The sequence below is a fragment of the Monoraphidium neglectum genome (assembly GCF_000611645.1).
Source record: "Monoraphidium neglectum strain SAG 48.87 unplaced genomic scaffold scaffold00004, whole genome shotgun sequence".
Classification (NCBI taxonomy): Eukaryota; Viridiplantae; Chlorophyta; class Chlorophyceae; order Sphaeropleales; family Selenastraceae; genus Monoraphidium; species Monoraphidium neglectum.
In genome coordinates, this window is record NW_014013622.1 from 34,836 (window position 1) to 59,732 (window position 24,897).

At 65.7% G+C, this 24,897-nt stretch overlaps 5 protein-coding genes across 5 annotated transcripts; 1 reads left to right on the plus strand and 4 right to left on the minus strand.

Annotated features, from left to right (window-relative positions):
- Window positions 1-649: 649 nt before the first annotated feature.
- On the minus strand, window positions 650-5,220 carry MNEG_0052 (chaperone BCS1; the record flags this gene model as incomplete). Its single annotated transcript, XM_014051462.1, has 10 exons — window positions 650-1,108; window positions 1,332-1,383; window positions 1,540-1,607; window positions 1,827-1,960; window positions 2,236-2,338; window positions 3,208-3,279; window positions 3,516-3,648; window positions 3,877-3,902; window positions 4,189-4,330; window positions 4,901-5,220. 10 exons carry the CDS (start codon window positions 5,218-5,220, stop codon window positions 650-652), a joined length of 1,509 nt encoding a protein of 502 aa, XP_013906916.1.
- A 1,317-nt stretch (window positions 5,221-6,537) lies between these two features.
- Window positions 6,538-10,562, minus strand: MNEG_0053 (hypothetical protein; the record flags this gene model as incomplete). The annotated part of the gene is made up of 6 exons (XM_014051463.1): window positions 6,538-6,786; window positions 7,093-8,736; window positions 8,897-9,446; window positions 9,651-9,876; window positions 10,229-10,391; window positions 10,488-10,562. 6 exons carry the CDS (start codon window positions 10,560-10,562, stop codon window positions 6,538-6,540), a joined length of 2,907 nt encoding a protein of 968 aa, XP_013906917.1.
- A 1,202-nt stretch (window positions 10,563-11,764) lies between these two features.
- MNEG_0054 (hypothetical protein) lies at window positions 11,765-13,823 on the minus strand (the record flags this gene model as incomplete). The annotated part of the gene is made up of 4 exons (XM_014051464.1): window positions 11,765-12,439; window positions 12,647-12,917; window positions 13,091-13,533; window positions 13,713-13,823. 4 exons carry the CDS (start codon window positions 13,821-13,823, stop codon window positions 11,765-11,767), a joined length of 1,500 nt encoding a protein of 499 aa, XP_013906918.1.
- Window positions 13,824-16,259: 2,436 nt separating this feature from the next.
- MNEG_0055 (hypothetical protein) lies at window positions 16,260-20,156 on the minus strand (the record flags this gene model as incomplete). Its single annotated transcript, XM_014051465.1, has 5 exons — window positions 16,260-18,152; window positions 18,405-18,569; window positions 18,839-18,925; window positions 19,231-19,338; window positions 19,677-20,156. The coding sequence occupies 5 exons, from the start codon at window positions 20,154-20,156 to the stop codon at window positions 16,260-16,262; spliced, it is 2,733 nt and encodes a 910-aa protein (XP_013906919.1).
- A 409-nt stretch (window positions 20,157-20,565) lies between these two features.
- Window positions 20,566-23,597, plus strand: MNEG_0056 (hypothetical protein; the record flags this gene model as incomplete). The annotated part of the gene is made up of 6 exons (XM_014051466.1): window positions 20,566-20,811; window positions 21,141-21,232; window positions 21,467-22,510; window positions 22,765-22,935; window positions 23,108-23,200; window positions 23,477-23,597. 6 exons carry the CDS (start codon window positions 20,566-20,568, stop codon window positions 23,595-23,597), a joined length of 1,767 nt encoding a protein of 588 aa, XP_013906920.1.
- Between the last annotated feature and the right edge of the window lie 1,300 nt (window positions 23,598-24,897).

The window sequence follows — 24,897 nt, forward strand, 5'->3', positions numbered from 1 at the left end:
ATCCCATCTGCGCAGGTTTTTGAGCAGGTCAATGTCCCATTTGTGGTTGTTCAGCATCCTCGGCGCTGTTTGTTCCCTGGGCTGCCGGCAAATGTTATGCAAATGTCTCAGTTGCTTGCTGTGCTGGCGCACGGTTGACTTGTAAGGTGGTTCGTCCCTGCCTGTGTGTTTTTCCCACCCGCTGATCATCCGCTGCCATCCTGGCGGCTGCACGGCGCTGGCCCCTTCTCCATTGCTGCAACGCAACCCTGCACATGCCCAACATCTCTTCACGGCGTCAGGGCGCATTGGTGTGCCCCTGCTGTCGTCCCTGCATCGAGCCTTGCCTTCAGTAACAGGATTATATGGTTTCAAATCACTCGCACATGTGTCGTAAGCCGTACGTAAGCCGTACGAATTCATTTGCACTCTGCTGCACGGAACCGCAAACGGCAAGCTCAGGCAGCAGGCGCTCAGTGGCTCAACTCGCAGCGGCAGCCGAGCGGGCACCGCCTGGCCGCAGGCAGCTGCGCGTCCAGAGGCTTCCCAGGGGTCCTCCCGCACCTTCATGATGGTAAACATGACCTCGCCGCTGCCACCAGTCAGCGCGGCGATACATGCGACAGCACAAACAAGGCTTCAAAAGCGCAGGCGCACGAGCGCGCGGAGCTCAGCCGCCCCTTGACCCGCCCTTGCCGGCCCCCTCTACAAGCTTCCCCGCCGCCGCAACCGCGCCGGCCGGGTCCCGCTTGAACCGCATGAGGCAGCCCTGCAGCGCCGCCATGCTCACAGACGGCGCGGGGCCGAGCGCCTCGCCGAACGCGCGCGCCATGCTGCGCAGCTGCGCCGGCTGCAGGCCCAAGCCCCGCGCGGCCGGCGCCGCGGCCCCGGGCGACGGGTGGTCGAGGGGCTCGAGCGTTGGGGGCGTTGTGAAGTCGGCAGCCACTGCCTGTGCAGCGGGTGCCGAGGCGGTCTCGACAGGCGAGTCGGCGGGGGTCCCTGGGGGTGATGGGGGGGCTGCCTTGCCCAGGGGTGCTGCGGAGGCTGCCGCAAGCGTGGCAGTGATGGGCGTGGCGGCGGCCTTGGGGGCGGCTGCTTGCGGCATGTCGGCGTAGAATGAGAAGAAGAGCTGGGGAGAAAGGCAAAAACAAGGGGTTGGAGGCGGAGGTGACAATGGATGACGACTGTGAGAGGGGCTGGCGGGATGCAACAGGGGTGGGGTTGCGTGGTGGATGGGCAGCACGCTGGCGCGGCGCAAGAGTGGGCCTTGTGAGCGCGGTGCGGCAATCGACGGCCAGCAACCCATCTTTCCCAGCCGAAGCGGCAGCAGCGGGCACCACTCGCACGCCCACCTCTTCGATCTGCTCGCGGCTCGCGTGGTCAAACTTGCAGCGCACGTCAACCCTAGTCAATTCCACAGGGGAAGGTGTGTTGGATGCACGGTCGCCCAGTCGCCACAGCTGCGAGGTTGCTATGGACTATGTTGCGATGCAAACACGTTTGTCAAGCAAGGTCAGCAGCGGTCAAAGTTGTTGACCAGATCGTGCGCGGCCCGCGCACCTGCCGGGGCGAATCAGCGCCTCGTTGAGACGCTCAATGTGATTAGTCGTCATGAACACCAACCGGCCCTGCGCAAAACGAACCCAATGTGCACGCGCAGCGCAGGGCCTCACGCGCCCAGCTGGAAACGAATCGCGGCGCTCGCGTGGCGTGCCCGCGCCCCTTTGACGCAATGCCACTTTAATTGTACTACACGCACACGGCGATGGGCCGCAACGGGGCAAGAGCATGCCACCTGGAGCCGGGTCCCACTATTTTCACAACCCTGGGGCAGGCGGGCGGCGCACCTCCTGCGCCGCCACCCCGTCAATCGCGTTGAGCAGCCCACTGAACGTCAGCCGTCCGCCGCCGCCGTCTGCGGCCGCGCGGGCCTGCGTGAAGGCGGCATCGACGTCCTCCAACAGCAGCAGGGCGCGGGCGCCTGCACAGGAGGGGGGGCGCGGGGGCGGAGTGGGGACGCCAATGGGTCGTCAGTGGTGTTTAAAGGTTTGTTTTGGCACCTAGTCAGTCCTTCCTGAAAATCAAAGTTTGTCAACAACCAACGCTGCGGCTCCAGCTGTAGATACTCTCCTACTGCTCCCTTCTGCCTAGTTGTCGCCACACGCAAGGCGCCGTCTGCCAAATTCTCCTTTCTTCTGCTGCGTTTGACTCCCTCCCTGCACACAAAGGCCTGGCACACCCTTTTCACGTCCGCACCGGCCTGGTTGAGGAGCCCCCTCAGTATCTCATCCGACATGGCGGGGCTGGACAGGGTGATGGCGTATATGTCCAGCTGCAGGGCACCCGCAAGGCCCATCACCTGCCCACACGTTCAGGAGGCAGTTTGGGTGAAAAACAAAATGGTTGGGTGGGCGATGATGAGAGCCCAGCATTGTGGGGGGCATTGGGGCATTCAGAGCTGTACTCTGAAACATCAGTTGCTGGGGTCATACCATGGACACTTGCACCCACGGCGCTGTGCGGAAATGTGGAACCTGTGGCAAACCTCTGCTGCAGCAACGGCTTACGACGGTCCTGTTCAAAGCCCTCCCTCTGCTGGCTCCTCAGCCGCTCCCGTCTTTTCGCACCAAGCTGGTCTTGCCCGAGCCAGGCGGCCCATACAGCAGGTAGCCGCGCCGCCATGGGATGCCGTGCTGCGCGGCATCACAGACAAGAGGGCGGAACCCACCCATTCATGAGTGTCGGAGGAAGCGAGGGCGGCGCGCCGGCAGCGCACGGTCTCGAGGCAGGGGGGCGCGGGCTGCAGGGAGGGCCGCCGGTGGCGGTGGTCTAAACGCTGTCGCACGCAGGGCCCAGGCATATGCGTGGCCTGCCCGCTCGATCCAGAAAGGATGCATTTGAAGCACCACAGCAGCTTGCTGCTTCAGTCCCCCTCACGTGTGAGTACCACTCCTCCGATTCAAGGAACTCTTGACAGTCATCCAAGATGGCTTCTGCCTGGCGGGTGCGGCAGGCATCAGACAGGGAGACAGGCCAGGCAGAGGGCGTCGAGTGACTGCAGCAGTGGCACGTGCAGCACAGGTGTTGTTTGGAGCGGATAGCCAGAGCCGCAGCAGCGATCGCAACCGCCGGCGCCGCAGGCGCCGGCGCCGCCGTTAAGCATGGCTGAGGGTCGGGGGGATTGCATGTACAGCGTTATGATGCCAATGGAGGGAAGCAGGGCCGCACCTGGCCCTGCGGCAGTACGACTGATGAGAGCGGCCTCACTGGGCGGCTGCCGACCTGCTGCCAGTAGCCGTCCTGGGGTTGAGGGGGGGGGCAGGGGTTTGCCGCCGGCAGTAAAGCCAGCGCCAGACAGGAATGCGGCGGCCTTGACCTTGTGTTGATGTGCTGTGCTCGTGTGTGCACGGCGGGGGCACCAAGGCTTTCATCGGCACGAAGCACATTCACCTACCCTCAGGGAGACTTGCACATGAGCACCGCGCGCATTTACCTCGTCGTTCTATGTCATGCAGCAGAGACGAGCACGCACGCACCTGGTCCACGCTCCAGACGCCCGTCCGCTGCCGCTGGCTGCTGCGGTACGAGTCGGCCGCATCGAGCAGCAGCTGCTCGAGGGGCAGCCGCGACGTGCCGATGGTGGCCAGATGGAGCGTCTCCATCAGCAGCCTGGGGGGTTGTCATGTGTGGGGTCGTGGGCGCGAGAATGATGTCAACATACAAATGGATGTTGCTGTGTTGCAGAACGATGATATCCTGACAAGACTCAGGAGCGGTTGAAATCGCGGCTTGAGCCTCACCGCTGACATGGCACGAGCTTCGCGCACACAACAATGGACTTCCGGAGCTCCGCACCCCGGGCTGCTGCGCATGGCGCAGCTCCAAGCCCCCTCGCACCCGCCCAGCCCGCGACGAAGACGCGCCTGGCGTTGGCAGCGAGCTGGGGGTTGCCGGTCGCGCGGCGTCGCGACACCCCAATCCAGCGGCCTTTGTAGCGCAGCATGTGCCAGCCGGGCGCAGGGAGGAAGGTCACCTGCTCTTCATTGGGAGCAGTCAATGATTGGTCATGGAAACAAGATTCACACGCTGAAAAACAACTATAAAAGCTGGCGCGCCACACTCCCCAAACGATGCAGGTAGCGGCGGCGTAAGCCTCGAATTGATCATCAGTGCCCCCCCGCGCCTGCTAGCCAGGACGCAGGCACTCACGCTCGGCGGCGCGTCCGCGGCGGCGCCGGCCTGCTGCAGCGCGGCCGGCACGCTGGTGCCGAACGTGCTCCCCAGGGATGTGTGCACCGAGACGCAGCGGCTGTCGCGGAACGACGGCTGCTGCGACAGCCAGTACATAACCCTGCGGTTCAGGGGCCGCGACATGCAGCGGTTTTCGGCGCGCTTCAGCGGCGCGCGCCTCAGAATGGGGTATCGGCGGAGAGGACTACACAGGCAAGGGGGTGAAAGTTAAGCCCAGGAGGATGCCATGCCCTGGGGCTGCCTGCTGTCGACGAGCTCGTGCGTTGGGGAGGTGACATCAGCATGACATCAGCGTGCCATCAGCCGCACGGCCCTACCATCGGTAAGCGTCGTCTCGGCTGTCAATTTCGGCGGAGACCACCACGCGGCGCCTGCAGAGCTCCAGGCTGCGCGGGAGCCCCGCGGGCGGCGCGATGCCAGGGGAGTTTGGCGGGCTGGCAGAGGCTGGTGGCGTGCGCAGGCTTCCTGCGATTCAGTGACACGGCCACTACTCTGTGCGCCCTCGCCCCTGACTCGGCCCGTGGTGGTGATTCAATCAAATGAGCCTCTCAAGCGCCTTTTTAGGAAGCACCTGCCACAGCATGCTATATTTGGTGCCGCACCAGCATAGACATGGCCGCCGCCCTTGACGACCTCGGCACCCTCGCAGCGACCCCCGCACTCTGCTCACCCGTGCAGCAGCGCGCTGCGAGCCGCCGCCAGGCATGCGCCCACGACCATGAGCGTCAAGCCGCCCTGGGTGAACTGATTGCTTGTAAGCAGGCCGTCCAGCAGCGAGGGCGCGCCGCCGCCACTAATGCATGCCGCCCCTGCATTTGCCGCCCCAACAGACGGCGCCGTTTCGCTGCCAGGGGCCGCCGCTTGCCGCAGTGCATCCGCACGTGCAAAGAAGAGACGCTGTCCGCCCGCTGGACAGTATTGAGATGCTGTGTAAGGGGCCAGCGTCGCGACCAGCCGCGTTCCGCGCATCAAGCAGCGGCGCAGCGTCATGTCGTCTTTCAATTGCGGTGTGGCCACCACAAACTGGGCACGTGGCGCTTTGTGACTAGCGTCACCTCAATGAATTTTACAACGTGGATTCGATGCGACGGGGGGGAATCTAGATGAGGTTTTTGAAGCCAGCTGCGGCTTGATCAACGATCTCGAGCCACTGCACCTGTGGAGCAATGTGTCGCGTCATTTAAATAACACCGCATACTACGAGGTTATGCGGCCTGAGCCCGGCTGTCGGTGGTCATAGCTCGTGGGTGACCAGGTAACCACCCCACCGATGCAGGTGACCCATGGCTGACATACGTAGGTACGATACACGTGCGGCAGGCCACCATCCATGAAACTTCCAGCAATTCTGGGGCACACATGCAAACAGTCAAAGTGAGGGAGGTGCACGGTCGTGTGCACATGCGCTGTTGGGTGGGCAGGCCAGTGACGCGTTTGCTCGGCATTGCTGCTGACAAGCGCGTTCCAGGTATCCTGTCCTGGCGCATGGCATCTCCGGCATGGATGTGCTCGTGTTGCACAGGGGTTCTTTTGTCTTTAGGTACACATGTATGTATTGCCACAAACCCCTGGTCACATCAAAGCCACATCGTCTGTGGTCCCGCTGGCTTGCCTGTCCAATTTCCATCCCGTCACCCTCGCGCTGCGAATGTCGTTTGGCCTGTGGCGCGTGCAGTTTGTGAGACACCAAATGTATTTTGGGCAAGCAGCCTCCGGCTGGGACGGCTGGGGAGATGGCCAGTCCAAGGGGAATCAGGAAGAACGAAAGCGCAATCCACAAGTTATCCTGGGAGGATGTCCACACCGCCAATGCAGACCGCGCAACGCTGGCCCAGGGACGCTGATTGCATCACGTGCCGGCCACCTACGCATAGGGTTCAGCTATGGCAAAGCCAAGGATCAATATGAGTGGCTTTGCACCACGCCTACTCATCCATGCATACTGCCAGCCTACGCACATGCAGGATTTTCCAAATCGTGGACCTACCATGGGCGTGCGTGCAATGTGGAGTATGGAGTAACAAGATTCAGCACATTGCTTCAATGATGGTATATAAATGAGGTCGGCAAGCCAACATTGCTGAACGAGGGGACCACACATGTGGGGTGGCGGCTAGGCCGGCGTGCGCCCCCTGATAATCAAACGTAGCACCACTCTCAACCACCATTATCACATCCTTCACCGGGTTTCATAGAGCCTGCAACACATCCACACACCTGCGCTCTGCAGACTGGCCCCTTGTCAAATGACTTGCAGCCATGCCAAATGGGTACCCCTGCTGCGGGATCACTCTTGATGGGTGACTCTTACTGTTGCTGCTGCTGCTGCTGCTGCTGCTGCTCCTGCTGCTGCTGCTGCTGCACCTGCTGCTGCTGCTGCAGCTGCTGCTGCTGCTGCGGCGGCGGCTGAACAATCCCATTCCGCAGCTCCAGCTGCGCCTGCTTGCACTGCTGCCTGTGCCCCGTCCGCACCCAGTGGTTGCGGCAGCAGGCCTGGCTGCAGTAGCGCACCCCCGTCAGCGTGCCGCACCCCGCACAGCGCCGCAGCTCCGCGCCCTGCGCGGATGTTCTACCGCAATATGAGCAGCCTCGAGTGCGGCCGCTGCGTGGCCCCCTTGCCGCAAGACACGCTTGCCGCAGGCCCGCTCCGGGCGCCGCGGTGCCGGCGGCGGCTGGCTTCGGCGGCTGAGGCTGGGGTGTGGTTGGCTCACATGCGTCGTCACGTGCTGTCAACAAGGCAGGGGCCTGGAGCCATCTGTCCTCCTCAGGATTCTCCTCAACCTCAACCCTGACCGCAGCCGTGCCCGCTAACATCGCTGCCAATGAGGTCCAGCCCTCCTTGGGCATCAATTCAAGACGCACCGCACGCAGGGCGGCGTGAATTGCCGGCGCAGTCATGGTGATGCAGCTGCCGTGCGCGGCCTCCGCTGGAGCGCCCCCGATGCAAACACTGCAGACAGGCCCAAAGGCACGGCCGTCACCAGCCACTGGGCGCTGCACGGCGGCGCGAAGCGCGTCGGTGCCGACTCGGAAGAGCATCGTCGCAGGCGGCAGCGGCCAATCAGATGCGGCCGCTTTGCCTCCACGGCGCTCGCTGCCGTAACTCCCGCTGCTGCCACTCGGCTGGCTCAGGGCAACCCGCCCCTCGGAACAAGGCTCGCGCAAAGCACTTCGTGCGGGATGGTCGTCCTCGTGAGGGGCTGGCTGCTGCCTGCCCGCCAAGCGGCGCGCGTCGGCCAGCAGACGGGCAAGCAGCGGCCGCAGCTTCTCGCCTGCTGTTGTGTCCCTGCTCGCCGCCGCGTCCTCTAAGCTGCAGGCCGCCTCCACAATTGCCGACGCCAGGAGCGCTTGGCCGGTCAGCCGGCCGCAGCCGCAGAAACAGGCGTCGGCGGCGGCGGCGCTCAGCTCCTCCAGCGGGCGCGGCGCCGGCGGCGGCCCTGCGCAGCAGCTGCTGCTGCCGCTGCTGCTGCTGCCCTCTGGCTCCTGGGTGTCGACCAGCAGTATGAGAGCCACAGCCGAGCACACCGCAGCGCACGTCTCGTGCGCCGCGTGGGCGGTCTTGTCCGCGATACTGTCAGGGCTGTCGGCACTGTGATCGCCGCTGCCGGTGCTGCTGCCGGTGCTGCTGCTGCCATTGCCACCGCCGCTGGTGCTGCCGCTGCCACTGCAGAGGCTGCTGGTGTTGCCGTCACCAACGACAGCCCCGCCGCAGCCCTCCTCCTGGCGGCCGCGCCGGTGGGTGGCGAGCTCCCTCATGCTCTGACGCAGCAGCGAGGGCGCCGCGCGAAGCACCTCGTCCCACGCGCCCGCCCCCGTCAGCCGCGTCGCGCCGCTTGAAGCGTCCAGCAGCGCGCCTGCGACCAGCAACCGCAGCCCGGCCGCGGCGTGCGCCTTGCACTGCCACAACCGCAGCACATCAGAGGCCTCCGCCGTGCAGTCGGGCAGCTGCAGGAGGGCCGCGCTCAGCAGCGCGCGCACAAGCGACCCATCCGGGTCGGCGGCGTCCGGGCAGCCGGCGAGGCGCGTCGCGATGTATGACACTTTGTGCGCGCCGCGCAATGCCTCGCGCAGTGCTGTGGCGTCACCTGAAGAGCTCGCGCGCCGCAGCTCGGCGGTCACACGTCCGAGGAACGCGGCAGTGCCCCGAATGATCCTCTCCTCCTGTGCGGCCTCACGTAGCAAGCCAGGAGCCAGCAGTGCCAGCGTGTCCGCCGCAACTTCCGCCCAACTGGCGCCCCCCTCAGGGGCGAGCCCCCGTGCGATCGCGGACAGCAGCGCCGCGCGCATGCGCGAGGTTGCGGCGGCCTCCATGCTGCGGCCGATCCACGAGATGAAGCGGGGCGCGTGCTTGCCGGCAGCGGCGGCCGCGGCAACGGCGATGGGGGTCGCCCAGCGGTCCAGCAGGGCGACTGTGTTGCCCCCCTGCATCAGGACGGCCCCCGCCGCCTCCTCGTCTCGGCGAATCAACTCTTCCAGCGCGCCGAGGGCGCACTCCCGCACAATGTCCTGAGGGGGCAGACGGGTCGGCGCGGGCCGGCGGGCATTTGAATGCTATTGGTCGGGACGTAGCGGGGGCCAGGAGGAGGTGGGAAATCGCGTCGCACACGCGATCAAGGACTGCCGGCGCGCCAAAACGACGTCACGCCCGCCGGCCGCGCGGCCTTACCACGCAGCAGCCCCCTGCGTTTTGGCCCGACCCAAACCGCGTCGCCCCGCTCACGGTGATGCGGCGGCGGTCTGGCTTCCGCCCATCTCCCGCCACAGCGACTAGATCGAGCGCCACGCCGGGCGGCATCGCCCGAGCCAGGTTTTCCCCAAACCCAGGGTCTGCCAGCAGCAACGTCATCTCCTTCAGCACACTGATCAAACACGGCGCCCGGATCAAGCACCCCCTGCTTCGGCGTGCCTGGGGGCTGCGACTGGCGTAGTCTCGCACCGCTTTGGCCAGGCTGCAGGCCAGTGCTTCCATGTCGCCCGGCCGCAAGCTGGCCGCCAGCAGGCTGTAGTCCTCCTTGTACGACGACGTGCTGTAGTCACGCGACAGGCCGGCAATGGCTCCATGGCAGGTGGTGTCTAAGTCTGCGACGCAGCTACCCACCATGCGGCAGGCAGCCGAGACGAACTCTGGCTCGGCGACGAGCGCGGCGCGGCCGTCGGCGCCGCAGTTGTCGAGCAGGCCGACGCAGGCCTTGAAAGCGGAGTCGCGCAGCAGGCGGCTGCGCAGACAGGGAGTGGTGTGGGGATGAGCCGCGCACAGGGCCAGGCGCAGCCGAGAGCGCCCAGGTCGACGCTGCTGCTTAATCAACAGCGCCAGCTGAGCACGTGCGGGCTCGTCTTTGTCTGCTGCACGATACTGTAGATCAGCTGGCCTCAACATGAGCATTCAGAAATACCAGCAAGCGGCATCGCAAGGCGCTCACTCAGGAACCTGCTCGGCAGGGTCCAGCAGCCGCGTGAGCGCCCGCACCATGCCCTCCTCCCGCAGCACCAGGGCAGCAGACTCGGCGCAGTGCGTCGTCATGTGCTCCACCACCCCTGCGGCCCACAAGGCGGTGCGGTTGGCGCTGCCGATGCAGGCGACTGCGCGGCCGAGGAAGCCCGGCGCGGCGGCCAGCTGCACCTGCCTTGCAATCGCCAGATCAGCACCTTTGAGCATGGGGCGGGGAGAGGGTGGGTCAATCATTCGCACCAGCTGCAACAAATTCAACAGCCGTCCCGACCGTGTGGCCATTCAGCCTGCGTGGCTTCACTCGCATTGGTCGCACTGCTGCATTTGTGGTGTCCGCGGCCACCCGTAACGCGTGTGTTTGCATAGCGAGCGGCCTGTGTGCTTAGTGGTCACCCCCTTGAAGTGCTGCCAGCGTGGCTGCCTCCTGCATGGCTGCTCCTGCACGCTCGCGGTGCTTGTTCGCAGTACAAGTCGATGCTGTCGCGAGACAGGCAGTCCGGACTGGCAGTCCGGCGGGTTTCCTCTGCCGCTTGTTTGCGCAAAGCTTACCATCCACAAGCAAAACAGCTGCCATTAAAACCACCTCTGCTGCACTGATGTCCGTTGTGCCCAGGCAGCCCAGCAGCTGCTGCAGCACAGCGTCCGACAGGACCACCGCCGTGGCGGGCGGAGCCCTGCTTCCTGCAGCCGCGGCGACCCGGCCATGATCGGCCTAAACCGCTGTGAGGAGCGAGCGCAGGGCGGCCGCAGCGCGCTGCATCGTTGTCTCTGTGGTGCGGCGCGCAGGCTTGTGCCTCAGCACGGCGACCAGGGCGAGGACGGCGTCGTCCAAGGGTTGTGTGCGCTCCGCTGCGGCACCCTCGCGAACCGGCACTGCCGCCATCGCGGAATGCAAGAGAAGGGATGGCTGTGGTCGTGCTAGGATTTCAGAACAGTACTGTGGATCGTTGAACAGTATGGTGGCTGGCAGCCTCGGTTCAATTTGCAAGTGACGAACACAGTATTTGAACCGTGCGACATTTGCGTGCCTGACTTTTGAGCCACAAGAAGGTGAACTAGCGCAGTCACCCGTCGATATCATCCACGCTGTTGCTACCAATCACCATGCATGGGGGCAGTCGCTCGCCGAGCATGGTGTGCGTGGGCGCTGAGCTGGCAAGTGACAGCATGCTTGTGAGCTTGGCAGCCTTTACCCACCATCCACAAAGCCTGTTGCCTTGTGCGGTCAGGCATCCAGATGCTGACCACCCCCAGCGTGCTGGCATAGCTGATGATTGCATATGCCACGCATATGCCCATACTGTGCTCCTGCTCCTGCCTCCGGTACCAGGCGACTCCTGTGCCCCTTCCCCTGCCATTGAGGCCGGTTCTAGGTTTGGTGTCGGCCTGTGATGTTCCAGATGGAGGCCCGATCAATTACTGTTTGATTTTCTGTGCTTTGCGTCGGGATCACAAACCGCTAAGCAAACGGCCTGCCTGATTGTGCAGCAGCAGCCTAGCGCCAAGCGGCGCCAGGCGTCGAGAGCGCAGTCCAGGGTGCTGCCTGGCATTCCTTTATTCGTGGTTCTGGGCTGCCCGCTCAAGGCAAGCTTGCTAAAATGAGCCATCACAGCCATAATATCTATACCATCGACGCGCAGCACCCTGCCAAACGGGATAACCGGCGCCAAGCAACGCGCCGTGCATGCAGAGTGTGAGTTGGACAGTGTGGGTTTGAGGCAGGGGCGGGCGCAGGCGCGAAACGGCATATGGAGAGCACGCTGCTCTCACAGACGCATCGTTGCAGATGCGCGCACACGCGCGCGTGCGCGTGCCCCGCGCGCACAATTTGCGCAACCCGGCGTAACCCGCGGGTTACGCTGGGTTATCAAGGGCGTCCGTTGGTAGGGACCGTCTGCACCATGTGGTGAGGAAACAAGGCTGCTGGGCAGTATCATCCCATATCCTCGAAGGCACGAGCGTTACTCAATGAACAAGCCAGAATATTGTGCACGTCGCCCCAGCCGCATGTGTGATCGAGAGGCACGCTGGCCAGAAACCCACCGCCTGTCAACCCAGCGTGCCCCCACTCGCATCGTCACTTCATTAGCACGTAAGGGACCCCAGCATGCGCTGCTCATCCTCCTCCATCCGACGCGCCTGCGCCTCGTCGCGCAGCAGGCAGTACAGCTCCCGCGCGCCGCGGTACAGTCCCGCCGCTTCCTTGCCACGCTTAAGGCAGCCGCTTGCCAGCGCCATGCGGGCGGCAACCCGGGCAGCCGCTGTGACATGCGCGCGCCACGGCGCCTCCTCACCCCCTGCAGGTGCTGCTGTGTCGTTCCGGGCATCGCTGCAGCCATCACAAGCACCTCCTGATTCAGGTGCGGACAAGCTGCAGCCATCAACACGCAGCAGCTGCCTGGCAGCTGCAACGACTTCGTCCAAAGGCGCCAGGCCCTCCGGATGTCCGCCCTGTACGCTCTGATGCAGCGCATCGCCCACATCAGGATGCGGCTGGGCAACCCCGACGGCCCCACTCGCACCAATACTGCTGCAGCTTGCACTCGATCCTGGGTCGGGGCCAGCAACCTCGGAATGCGCGGCCGACATGGCGCCAGCCGCCTCACAAAGTGCTTTGCGGGGGTCCGTTTCCAGCAGCGGCAGCAGTGCGCTCAGCGCGGCGCGGCAGTCCGAGAGGCACTGATCGTATCGCTCCAGGGGCAGCCAGCAGGCGGCCCTATTCGCCAGGGCGCGCGCAGCTTCGGCGTTGCCAGTGCCGCGCTGCGCAAACATAAGGAACGTGCCGCAAGAGTGGTATGTAAAGACACCCAAGTCTCGCGCCATGGTTTACATCCGCTCTGCACCTTGGCAGCAGCACCGGTTCTCGTTCAGAGCGGCAGCAGTCGCCCACCCCCTGGAATGTTGGTGTTTGCTGAAATTATCGCACAAAGCAGGCCGCACCCTTCAAGGCCAGCACATGGCACCCACCTGCATCTCAAGAGCCACTCCAAACGCCTGCGCCGCCCCCTCGTAGTCCCGCACCCTGAACCGCTCCGCCGCCCTCTCCCACACCGCTGCCGTCGTCGCCGCCCCCTGCCGCGTGGCGGCCTCGCCGCCGCCGCTGCCATGCTCACCAGGCGCGTCCCCCTCTGCTGCATCCGCCGCGGCAGAAGGCGTGGCTGCTGCGCCTGTGGTCTGGGGACACGCTGCCCGCACCTCTGACAGGTCTGCCACCAGCCGCTCGTTTCCGGGATCATACCTGAGAGGCAGTGTTGGGCACAACAGGTGGCACAACAGGCGTCGACAGACGGGTGAACACTGCAGGCGGGGATCGGCTGGGAAACTCTGCAACGCACGAAAGTCCAGCGAGGCCCACGAGAAATACCCATCCGGGCGCAGCCTGGTTGCGATGCTCCTGCCCGAGAGCCTCACCTGAGGGCCTCTCGCAGGTCCGCCTCTGCCGCTTCCAGCTGCCCCAGCTGCACGGTAGCCGCCGCGCGCCTGCCCAGAAGCTTCACCAGCAGCCGCGCCAGCCGCTTGCACTCCGGCACACCCCCTCCTGCCAAGGACTCTGGACTGGCCCTGCTCTCACTGGGTGCCTGACGCGCTGCTGCCGACTCGGGGTTCTCTAGAGCACGGCCGGCCGGCCGCGCCGCATTGGGCTGCCTCATGCTCGCCCCCGCCGCGCCCGGCTGCTGCGCCCGCTCCAGGCGCGCGCGCACGAGCTCGAGCGCCGCGGAGCAGTCCGCCACCACGGCGGCAGCGGCGCCGAGCTTCAGGTGGCACGCGGCGCGGTTGGCCAGCAGCGGCGCGGCGTCTGGCGGCTCCAGCAGCAGGGCGCGGGTGTAGGCGTTGCCCGCGCCTTGGTAGTTGCCCTGCTCGGGCGTGAACACGGTTGCAGGGTAGGCCGGGTTGGGCAACAAATCACCGTTGGCAACCAGTCGCCTCGTACAACGCTGCACTTCCTGCCCGTGCCAAGAGGCGCCGCGGCGCCTTTGCGGCACACGCGTCCCTGGACACTGCTGGATTTTTTTGTCCCCCTTTCCAGGCTGACCTGCTTGAAGAGCGCGTCCCCCTTGTCCTTGAGGAACGCGGGCTGGCGGTCGGCAATGTCGGCGCTGTCGCGAGGGACCTGCTGGTGCGGCATGTTGGCGTTCCGGTGCATGTGTGCGAGTGCGCATGCTCATGAATGGGAGCATGTGTGCATGTTTTTGGGCACGCGCGTGTGCACGTACCTGCAAACATGTCTGTATGTGTGTGAGAACGTGCATACGTACATGTGTGTGTGTGCGTGCGTGCGTGCGTGTGTGTGTGTGTGTGTGTGTGTGTGCACGTGCATGCATGCATGCATGCATGCATGCATTGTCTCTGTGTGTGTGAGCTTTTGGCAGGCTGGGTCCCCAAAGGGAAATGGATCATCAGATCCTGCATGCACTCATAGAAGCAGAGGGAGGGCGCTGGCGGGTGGCGCGGCACCTGCCCCCCTTTCTTGTGTAGCCGCAGCTCCTCCTCCCGCTGCTCGCGCGCTGGCAGGTGGGGCGTCTCCAGCGGCGTGAAGGACACCTGCTCGCAGGCGTGGCCGTTTGGTTGGGCCCTGGTATCGCCTCAATATGCCCTTCGTACTGCGGAATGCACGGCACAGCTGAAGGCAAATGCTGCGTTAGGCACGGTTGGGTCACAATGCTCCTGCTGCAGAGTGTGAAGGCAGGCCTCACCTTTACCGGCGCCAGGCTGCCCCTCCGCGGCAGGGGCACCGCTGTCGGTTCGGGGCTGTCTGTGCCACTGCAGCCGCCGTCGCCGAGCAGGCCGTCCGCTCTCGCCACTGCCCCGTCGCGGCCCCGGTGGCCCTCGCTGCTGCCGCTGACAATGCTGCTGGCATTCCCCTCCTCCGCCGCCTCCGCCTGTGCGCCTGCCCTGCCGCCGCCCAGCCCCTCATCACTGCTGGCGTCGTCCCGCTGGTCTGCGTGGCACCCTCCCCGGTCCCGTTGACCCGCGGACGGCCACCAGCCCCTGCCAAAATACTCTGCATGCAAGCTGCTGCCGGCGGCCACACTGCTGCCGGCGGCCACACTGGACGCTCCCTGCTGGCACGGCGGTTGGTCTTGGGCGCTGTGGCTGTCGGTGGCCGCCAAGCAATGCATTTGTGACCGTTCTTGGCCAGGTTGCATTTCTTCGCCCTCCTGCTGCAGCTGCTGCTGCTGCTGCTGCTGCTGCTTGCTTGTGTGCTCCTCTTGAGCCTGCTCGTCCTCTTCGTAATCTGACTCATCACCCCTTTGGCCGGCGCCGTCTGACGCCCCCAGTCCGGCCTGCCACTGGTGCAGCTGCTGCCGCTCATCGGCGAGCTCCTGCATGTCAGGATTCATGGCACAGAAGAAGCCAAAAGTTTGCAACAGGGAATCGTCAAAAGATGCATGAGATCTTGAAACTAGAAGGATACTCGTCACGTTTGACGCGCAAGGCATGGGCCGATGCAGTACATGTGGTCACATATATGCATGCGTGACGTGCAAGCTGGAAAGAGGGGGTTGTGGCCCCGCCAAACGAGCGCCCACGAGAGTACCTGCTGGCGGCGAGCCTCGATTGTGTCGCGCCGCTGGCGATCCAAGGCCAGCCGCCGGTCCACCGCATTTCTGTTGACCACGTTAGGGATGCAATGTAACATGTGACACATGCATGCTTTCGACTGGGATGGCAATGTTTTCTTCTCGGGAATTCAGAGGACGTTTGAAACATGACACCCCCCCTGCCACTGCGCGCACCAGAAGCAATCTGTAAAGCCGTTCATAGCGCAGGGGAGGGACGCAGGGGTTGGGGGCCCACCTCTCCTCCTGCTGCTTGCGCTTGACCCGCGCCGCGGCGGCCGCCGCCTCCCGCTCATGAGCGCGCCGGATGGACTCGTCGCGCCGCCGCCTGATGTCGTCCTTGCCGCCCTCCGCCGTCAGGCTGCCCCACAAGCCGGCCTCCCTCTGTGGCGGCAGATGCTTGACACGTGATGCGGCCGGGAGGCAGCGGGCACGTACACATGCGAATGGCGGACGCAGTGCCCGCACTGTAAAGCAGCAGTTGCGGGGCAGCGGCCGACTTCGAGCCCCGGCCCACCAACCTTGCGCAAGCTGAGCGTTACTCTGCTGCCATGTATGGTGGCGCGGCTGCTGTCTTCATCCACCTCGCCAAACAAGTCGAGCACCAGGAAGTACGGCGCAGCAGTGATCTTGACGACCGCATCGCCGCACAGCAGCTGCCCGGGGTCCTTGATGCTGATGCCATGCACCTGGATCGATATCAGATCCTCTGTCTGTGACCAGGTATAGCGCGGGGCCAGCGGCATTGCTGCTACGCAAACTTGCCGCGCTCCGACGCAGATCGTATGTTCGCTCCGCGCGGGATTCAGCACTACACAGCATACATGGTATAATGGTCGAATAATATATGGCCTCCGCCGTCGAGAAGCTCCTGGACTGCTGACCCCTCACTGGCGTCGCACGATGTAATAATGCAAGCACTTAGTCAACCCACATGCGCGCCCATGCAGCTGCTCAAGACTGTTCCGGGAGTGGTCGCAAGTGCAGCGGGTCGCGCAATGCACACATGCACCGTCGATTTACAGGTAACAGTGTGAGACTAGCCGGGTGAGGCGCGCCAACAGGCAGGGATCCACGCCTGGCTTGCCGCTGCCAGTGGACGCCGCTGCGCTGCCGCTGGAGCCGCCGCAAGCCGCGCGCAGGCCGCCACCGCCCAGCGCTGCATCCCGCCACAACCGCAGCCATGCGGACAAGATGTAATCAATCCTTCGCAGCGGCAGCGGCTTGGCCGGCGGCAGTTGCGCGTCAGTCGTGAAAAAACGCATTGCTGCCATGTCGCGAAGCCCCGCGCCCTGCTGAGTCAGCGTCTCCCAAGTGCGGTGCAGCTTCTTCCATACGCTGACATCATCGACAAGAAACGGCGCCTTTGCCTGCTGCCCTATCGCGTCTGCCGCCGCGCCCCCTGCCAGACGGCGCCGGGCCGAGCTGCTGCGGGCCGGTCGGCCGCCGCCGCCGGCGGACGCCCGCGCGTTCAGCGCCCCGGCGAGTATCAGGTCGTGCGCCGGCTCGAAGCGGCCCAGATTCTGCAGCTCCTCCTCTGCATCCGCGAGCGCCACCAGGTCGGCGGGCAGCAGGCAGCGCACGCACGAGAACGCGTCGCGCGCCGCGCCACGCGCGTCCGCGTCGTCGCCGCCGTCGGCGCCGTCGCTGCACATAAGCGGACGCAGCGCCCGGACGGCGGCGTTGGAGTGCTCCCCGGTCGCATCGGCGCCGCCAAGGTTTGCAGCGAGCGCAGTCCGCCTCGCCCGTCGCAGCCGCCGCCGTGCCGCGGCCGTCGCTGCCCCTCCGCTGCCGCGCCGTGCTGCTGCTGCTGCCTCGTCACTGCTGCTGCCGCCACCAGTGCCGGCGCTACCTGGGGCGACGTACCCAAACGCAGTCGCCGCCGCACGCAGCGCCGCCGCGGCGCCGCTGCCGGAGCCCTCTTGCTGCTGCCCTTTGCCGGCCTCCCCCATCTTCTGCTGCCGCCCCTCCGCCTGCCGCAGCGGGTCCACCGGCAGCCCCAGCAGCCTCAGCATGTCGCGAACAAAAACCTCCTTTTGCTCGTCAAACCCATCCACCAGACCGCCGCCGCCGCCGCTGCCGCCCTCGCCGCCAGGCGCTCCTGCACCACTGCTGCTGCTGCTGCTGCTGCTGCTGCTGCTGGTGCTGTTGCTGCCGCCGCCGCCGCCGGTGCTGCCGCCCCCTTGAGTGGAGAGCAGGCAGTCCACCGTCTCCTTTCGCCCCGCGCAGCCGCTGCGCTGGCGGCGCGCCATGGAGGGCACCGCATTCACCTCCAGCATGCGCGGCCTCAGGGAGGGGTCCAGCACGAAATCGAGCCCAAAGTACTCAAACGCGCTGTTCGGGGGCGCCGAGACGTTGAGGGCGGCGGCGCGCATTGACGGCAGGCCGGCGGCCAGGACGAGCGCCGCGGAGGCCCGTATGTCCTGCCATGCGTCCGCAAACGTGCGACGGCTGCCCCCGGCGCCCCGCCTCGCCCCATTGATGCCGCCGCCGCCGCCGCCGCTGCTGCTCCTCATCAGGCCCCTGCCCGCAGCCGCTTTGGCCGCCGCCCCTGCTGGCAGCGGCTCCACCTCCTCAGGGTTGGCTTTGAAATGCGCCTCCAGCTTCGCGAGGCTCCAGATCGCTGACTTTCCCCGGTCCTGCATCCACAGATTCACAATCAAATCGTCCCCGGTACCGTTGCCGCCGCCGCCGCCGCCGCTGCCGCTGCCGCTGCCGCCCCCGCCGGCGTCCGGGGTTTGCGGGTCGCTGCCCAGAGCGTGGGCGCGGGCGGGGGCCGCAGTGGCGTTGGAGACGGCGCGCTGCTTGCCGAAGACGGCGAAACCGCCCTTGAACAGGTAAGCGCGCAACGGGGTGACGCTGGTGACCAGCAGCCACACGCGGATGTAGCTGCTGCGGCCCTCGACGACCATCTGGAGGGGAGCGGGCGCAGGCGTCACGACTCATGGGTTGTTCGCCACACGCGGGGAACGGGCAGCCACCACCACAAGAGCTGCTCAATCAGTGGAAGCAGCGCAGTGGTTCCTCGCTGGGCGCAGGCCCTGCGTTGTTGCGTCTCCGCTCAACGCAGTGCAACAAACAGCTTCCGAGTCGCGGGCCTGCTCGGCACGGCTGTGCCCGATCCAAAGCGGCCGCCGGCGTGCCGCCGGCCGGCGCCGCCCAACCTGGGGTTGCAGGTATCGCTGCACCAGGATATGGCGATAGTCCTCGCCCCCCTCCCCCGGCGCCAGCGCCTGCGCGACGGCCTGGGGCTGTGGCACCACGCTGACGCCCTTGCCGCGGTGGATGTTGGCCTTTAACACCCACTTGGTGCTGGCCGGCGACCGGGCCTGCGACCGTCAGCGAGGCGCGCAGGTGTGCAGGTGAGGCAGGGGGTGAGGGGCCAGCACGGGTTTGCTGCTGGGCGCGGGCGATGTGTGTGGAGTGGGGACGCGGCTTGTGCGAGCTTTGGTCGTGGATGCCCGGTGTCTGAGCCTGATGCAATACCGCAGTCCGAGCTTTTCGAGGGTGGGCTGCCTCGTGGGCTGGTAGCGCGTGCCACAGCGCACTCGCGATGCCAGCGTAATCAACCCTGAATGTGATGCAATAGCGGACCCACCTGCAGCATGTGGCTGCGCCAAACCCAGTACTGCTCTGGCAGCTGGTAAGACTGCGGAATGTAGTCAAACGCCAGCTCACCGTAAGCCTGGGAGGCACGTGCGGGTCAAGGGTGGGTGGGGAGGGGCAGGGCCGGGTGCGGCGTGTTGGGTTGGCGGTTGTGACGATGCAAGGCGGGCAGTGAGGCCAAGGTAGCTCTGAAATCGATGCTGAGGGCGCGATGAGCCGAGCACGGCGTATGGCAGTCCCGTCCCCATGGATCAGCTGGGGCCAGCTCAGCCACGGGACGGTCTTGGTCTGGTGATCAACTTTTTAGTCGTCCATGGGCGCCCCCGCCTGTTGGACCGCGGCAGGCGCCGCGCCACGGCCCGCCGCTAAGGGCCGGCCGCGCACCTCCTGCCACGACTGCACAAACTCCTTCTTGAACGTGATGGCGCGCACGCCTGGGATGCAGTTGGCGCGCTGGCCCGGGCGCATGTGCTGAAAAGCCATAAGGCACGCCTGCCGGAATGGAGAGGCATTGCAGGTGTGCGAGAAGGGCGCGGTGGCGCAAGCGCAACCCTGCTGAGTCCTATGCATTTGCGGAACGATCGGCCCCTGCCGCCCACTCCTTACCGTGCCGCGGCGGCGCGATGGGGAGATTCCCGATGCTGAGGGCTGCGCATAACGCTGGTGCTGTTGCGACCGGCACCAAGTGATGTGGCAGTGGTCCGCGCGATGCAGAGACCCTTGTTCCCTGCCCAGCAGAGGGCTTGCAGCTGCTCGGCCCACAACATGCAATCAACCCGTTGGCCAGGGCGGCCCTAGCTTGCGGCGAGGGGGCCGACTTGGGCGCGCACCGAGCGCATCGTAATGTACACGTCCCACTTGTCGGGGGCGTAGTAACCCTTGACCGACAGGAAGGCGCCCGTCGACTCGCCAGAGATCGTCAGGCGGCCGCCAGACGCGGCGATGTGGGCGCGCAGGATCTCGGTCTCTCCCTCTAGGAAGTATCCCTCGTCGATGAAGAAGCGCACGGGCCCCCCGGCTGCGAGCGGCGCTAGGGGTTGCACGACTGGCTGTGCCTGCCCCTTCCCAACGGCGGCCGCGCCCTGCTGCTCGGGCGCCTCCAGCCGCGCCTGCCGCCGCTTCTTCGGCGGCCGGCGGTGCCTCAGCATGGGTGCTGGCGACATGCGTGAAGAGCTGGTGGCCACGCCGGCCCCGCCGGCAGGCTGCAGGGCGGTTGCCAGGCGCAGGGCGGCCGCGATGTGCAAGGCTGCCGCCAGGACCAGCACCCCCACCCCCACCACCAGCACGCGCCGTGCTATAGAGCCGCTCATTGCTGGTGTGCTAACCAGTGCGGCGGGCGGCGCGGGAGCCGCCTGCGCCTATGGATGGTGTGCAGCGCGAGGCGGCATGCGCCTCGGTGTCAGTGTTCAAGTTAGACTTGCATGCAACCACATCGGCCGGAATCGCTCAGGCCACCATTAATCCAAGATCTATACAGAGTGTACGCTGCGCGCCGCCATCTTCATGAAGGGCGTGAGCCCAGCACGCGCGAATCAGACGTCACCCGGGTGACATATGGGTTTTGACACAGAGTCAGCACGGTTTGGCTGGTAAAAATGAGACTTACATGTCTGATCGGTCGTTATGCATGGTTTAAAAAGCCCATGTGGCTGCAAGCGATCTGATCTGCTAGTTGCATATCGGCCGAGTGCGGGGCCGTGAAGGCACCATCCTATAATCATGGGACCCTTGGAGCTTTACAAGAGCTTCGTGCGAGAGCACTCCGCGCTAGTGGTGAACCTTGAGCGGCTTGCTCACTGGGTTGTGTGGAACCCCGAGCGCTTCAATGAGCGATCGGAGTTTGCGTATGAGGCCTTCAACGCGGCCGTGGGTCTCCTAGGGCTGTACAACGAGAGCATCATTTCCAGTGACGATGGCGCGGGCGAGCAAACAGATTGGGGCTTCCTCCTGGCCGCGGTGGAGCAGGTGAGACTGGTTAAAGAGAGCAGTGCGACATTTTTTGGAACTGCGGGCCCTCAGCGATGCAGTCGGCACGCAGGCGGCGGCGCTGACGGGGCCAGCACAGCGCATACCGCCTGCACATTTGGCAATCGACATCAGTGTCAGCGCCCGCTCGCATGCTTGAAGGTCGTGCATAACAGATAAACTCCGTGCGTGCGCTGCCCATTTGAGCATGCGCTGTGCATAGGCAACAACGGGCCCAGCACCCTCAGCAGCTTCGGCCACCTACCGTGGTCCAGTGCCCAGCGCAGGGCCTTGCCGCCGCTCTGACCCCCCCTTCTCCCCCCAATCAGGTCCAGACGCTGGTCGAGCTGCGGGGCATCCAGATGGAGCAGCGCGGCAAGATGAGCAGATACGGCCCCCTCATCGGCCTGGAGCTCTTGAAGTGGGTTGTGACAGGCGCAATCAGGGGGCCATGCGAGCGGCCAGGCGCGGGCGCATGGCGAACAGCGCGCCAGTTGCATGCAGCAGGACGGGCTCGACAAGCCCCAAACACTGGGGTGAGGGTTCTCATTCATCATTCACCTGGTGTGGTCAACGCTCTCCCTGGGATCGATGCGGCATGCGGCGCCCCAGCTGCTTTCTAACGTACCCAACCCCATGACCGAACACCTTTCAGGCTCGTCATGCGCCTGCGCATGTGGTCGGCCTGCCGCTCGCACTTGGCGCTCGAGGGTGCCTCGAGGGAGGACCGGGACCTGTACAATGCGGAGCAGCGCCTCAAGGGGCTGCTGGGCGGGCTGGTGCGGCTGCGGCGCAGGTACGACCCTGGAGAAGGGGCAACGCCCAGCGGGGAGTGCAGCCAGGGCAGCGGCTGGTATGGCGGCGGCAGTGGTGGGGACGGCGGCGTGGAGGGGGACGGGGGCAAGGAGGCGGCGGGAGCGCATGCGTACAACGCGCGCCAGGCGGCGGCCGCGGCGGTGCGCGCGGCGGCGATCGCGCCAGACCGACCGCCGTGCGCGTGCGGCAGCAGCGGCGCGGCGATGGCCATGGGGCGGGACGGCGCGGCGGCGGTGGTGGCGGCAACGGGCCTGGGCGCGGCGAGCGGGCCGCTGGCTTCTCACCAAGCAGAGGGAAGCAGCGAAAGCAGCGGCGATGCTGGCCCCACTGCCTCAACCGCGACAGCAGCAGCGGCAGCAACCGACGCCACGCCCGAGGCGAGCCAGTCCGAGGGGCCCTCCGCAGGCGGCGAGGGCGCGGGCACGAGCGTGTGCGGCGATGGCGCCGTGGCGGCGGCGCGCGGCGGGCCCAGCGTCGTGCGCGTGCATCGCCCGTTCCGGTGGGGTTGGTGGGGTAGCAGCGCGCGCGGCGCCGAGGGCGACGAACGAGAGGGCGCGGCTGCGCCAAGCAGCGGCAGCAGCGGCGTGCAGCCTGGCGCACTGCCCGGCAGCTGGGCCCCGCCCTCAAGACCGCCCGTGCAGCGCCCGGCCGCCGGCCGATGGCCATGGGACCGCCGCCCGGTCAACGCCGCTGGCGGGCCCTCAACGAACGCCGGCGGCGGCGGCGGCGGCGACGGCTGCGGGCGGCTGGAGGAGAAGCTTCTCGAGCGGCAGGCGGGGTGGCGGCTGGACCCTGCTGGCATGGACGCGGGCGACAGGGTGATCTGGCTGGGCGAGCTTACGTACCTGCTGCGGCCGCTGATTTACGTCTGCCTGCTCAAGAGGTGAGAGCAGGGGCAGCGGCGGCCAGGCGCAGGGATGATTGCATGGGTACATGATATGTGTAGGAGCTGCGGCCGGGGGTTGGGCACAACGCAGCGCTGACAAGAGCGGCCTCAGGCATAGCAAGGGGCAACCCGGCCGCTTCTGCGTCTGTCATGGATCGATGGGCCGGGAGAGTCATTGGGGCAGCCAGGCAGCACGCCATGGCCCCCGACCGCCTCTGCGCCTGCCGCACGGCCCACGCACACACACGCAGGCATGGGCTGCGCAGCTGGCGGCCGTGGGCGGCGTCCCTGGGCGTGGAGCTGCTGTCGCAGTACATGCTGGGCACGGGCCACGCGATGCTGCAGGCGTGCGGCAACAAGCGGTGGCCGCCGGGCAGCACGCTCTACAGCCTGGCGCTGCTGCGCGGGCTGACGGCGCGCAGGTGGGGCGCGGGCACAGGGGCTCTCGCGACGCTGCTCGGCTGAGTCCCCTGGGCAGGGGACCTGGTGCTGCCTGTGCCGTATGGGTTTGCTGCAACGCGGCGCGCTGCATGTATGGGTTTCTAGGGGGGCTTCTTACAAGCCGCCGCGCCTCATGCACGCGCCGTATGACAGGTGGGGCCCCACAGAGCAGCAGGAGCTGCTGGCGCGCCGCCTTGGGCTGCTGCGCTACCTCCTGCGCAGCCCCTGCTACAACGTCGTTGCCAGGTGGGGTCGGGCTCGGAGGCACGTCGCTGACTGTCCACAACACGAGCCCACCCGCGAATCGGGGTGCCTCATGTATCGCGACAGAGGCGGTGCTGACGCCGGCCTGCGGCGTTTGGGTTCGCATGTTGCCCTCTAACTGGTGCTGCCTGGCAGTTCGTTGCGCTGATTCGTGACGCCCGCTTGGCGCGTCCACCCGCCCTCCCCAACACGGCCCACCTCCCTCACCTGACCTTCCCGCCCCTCGCCACCCCGCCGCGCCGCGCCCCTCCCTTGCAGGCCGGCCGTGGCGCGCGCCGTGCGGTCGACGCAGTGGGTTCCCCTGCTGGGCACCCTGGGGGCGTACACCCTTGAGCTGGTTGACAGCATGCAGGGTTACTACACGTATGTCGAGAGCTGACCACGCTGTGGCGTCATCAAGAGCGGCCGGCGACCATGCGGCCGTCGCGGGCCGCCAGTGTTTGGGCTGGGCGCTCGCCAGAAACGGCGCTGCGGACCAGGCAGGCATCGGGCGGCTTGCTATCTACACGCCGTCCCGCCAGCGCCAGCCCCTGACCCTGACCCACAGACCTGCACGCACAGCGAGTTGCTTGGCGCCGTTTATTCCGTTTGGCATGGAGCTGCGTGTGTGACCCACCCAGCTCCTTCCCAAACCGTGTTCACCCCTGCCATCGATGTCCCTCCCGCCTCTGTGCAGCAAGTATTGTCTTCCTCACATGGATGGTTGCGTTTTTTTCTGTCGTCCTCCTTTCTGTGCTGTGATGGCTGACTAGTGCTGGCAAGCTTGCCAGGACCAGGCAGCCCGTGACCATGGCGCCAGGTAACACCCCGGACGGATTGCTCCACAATTGGTGCCGCTTGGCGCCCAGGTGCTCTGGCACAGTCAGGCGGCCGGTTTGCTCGGCAGCGTAGATTCAAAACGCGAGTTTTAGTCCACCACACAGCCATTGGGCGTGAGTGCACTCAGAGCAGTTCAGGCCGACACCACACCCAGAACGGGGCTCAATGGGAGGGGAAGGGGCGAAGCAGACGCCTGAACCGGTGGCAGGGCAGGGGGCACAAACGTTGCTGTGATATGCACGCACGAGCTGTGCCAGCGTGTTGGAGATGGTAAGCATTTGATTGCCTGAGTGCATAAGACCGTCCGCTTTGTGGATCTTGGTTTGCTGGCTTGGTACAGTATACATTGCGCCTCCCATCATCCCAAGCATGCTGTCACTGCTCGCCTGCTCAGCGCCCACACCGTTCAAGCAGCTGCCTCCCAGGGGCTTGGTAGGCACACCAGGGATCATTTTCATGGGTACCTGCGCTTCCATCTTCTTCACTCTCATAATCACACAAGTCCCCCAAGTTCACGCTTGCACACTGCGTTTGCGCTTCGTTGTTCCAAGGGCGAAACTGAGTCTAAACATCACCTGCAGGCGGAACTGAGGCTGCCAGCATACTGCGCAGCATATTCATTGATGTAAACGTCCAGGACTACGGCAGCCAAATCGCTGCTTGCCCTGCGCGATGGCGGCAGGGCGGGCACGCGACAGTGCCGCAGCTGCGAGTGCCCAAGCCTTTGACAGCGCCATCCTTGCCCTGGTTACCGTGCTGAGGCGCAAGCCGACGCGAGGCGCCAAAGAAACCACACGGCAGCGCGCCGGGAACGCCCTGCATTCGCTCGGCGCAGCGGCTGAAGCTGATCGCAACCGGGT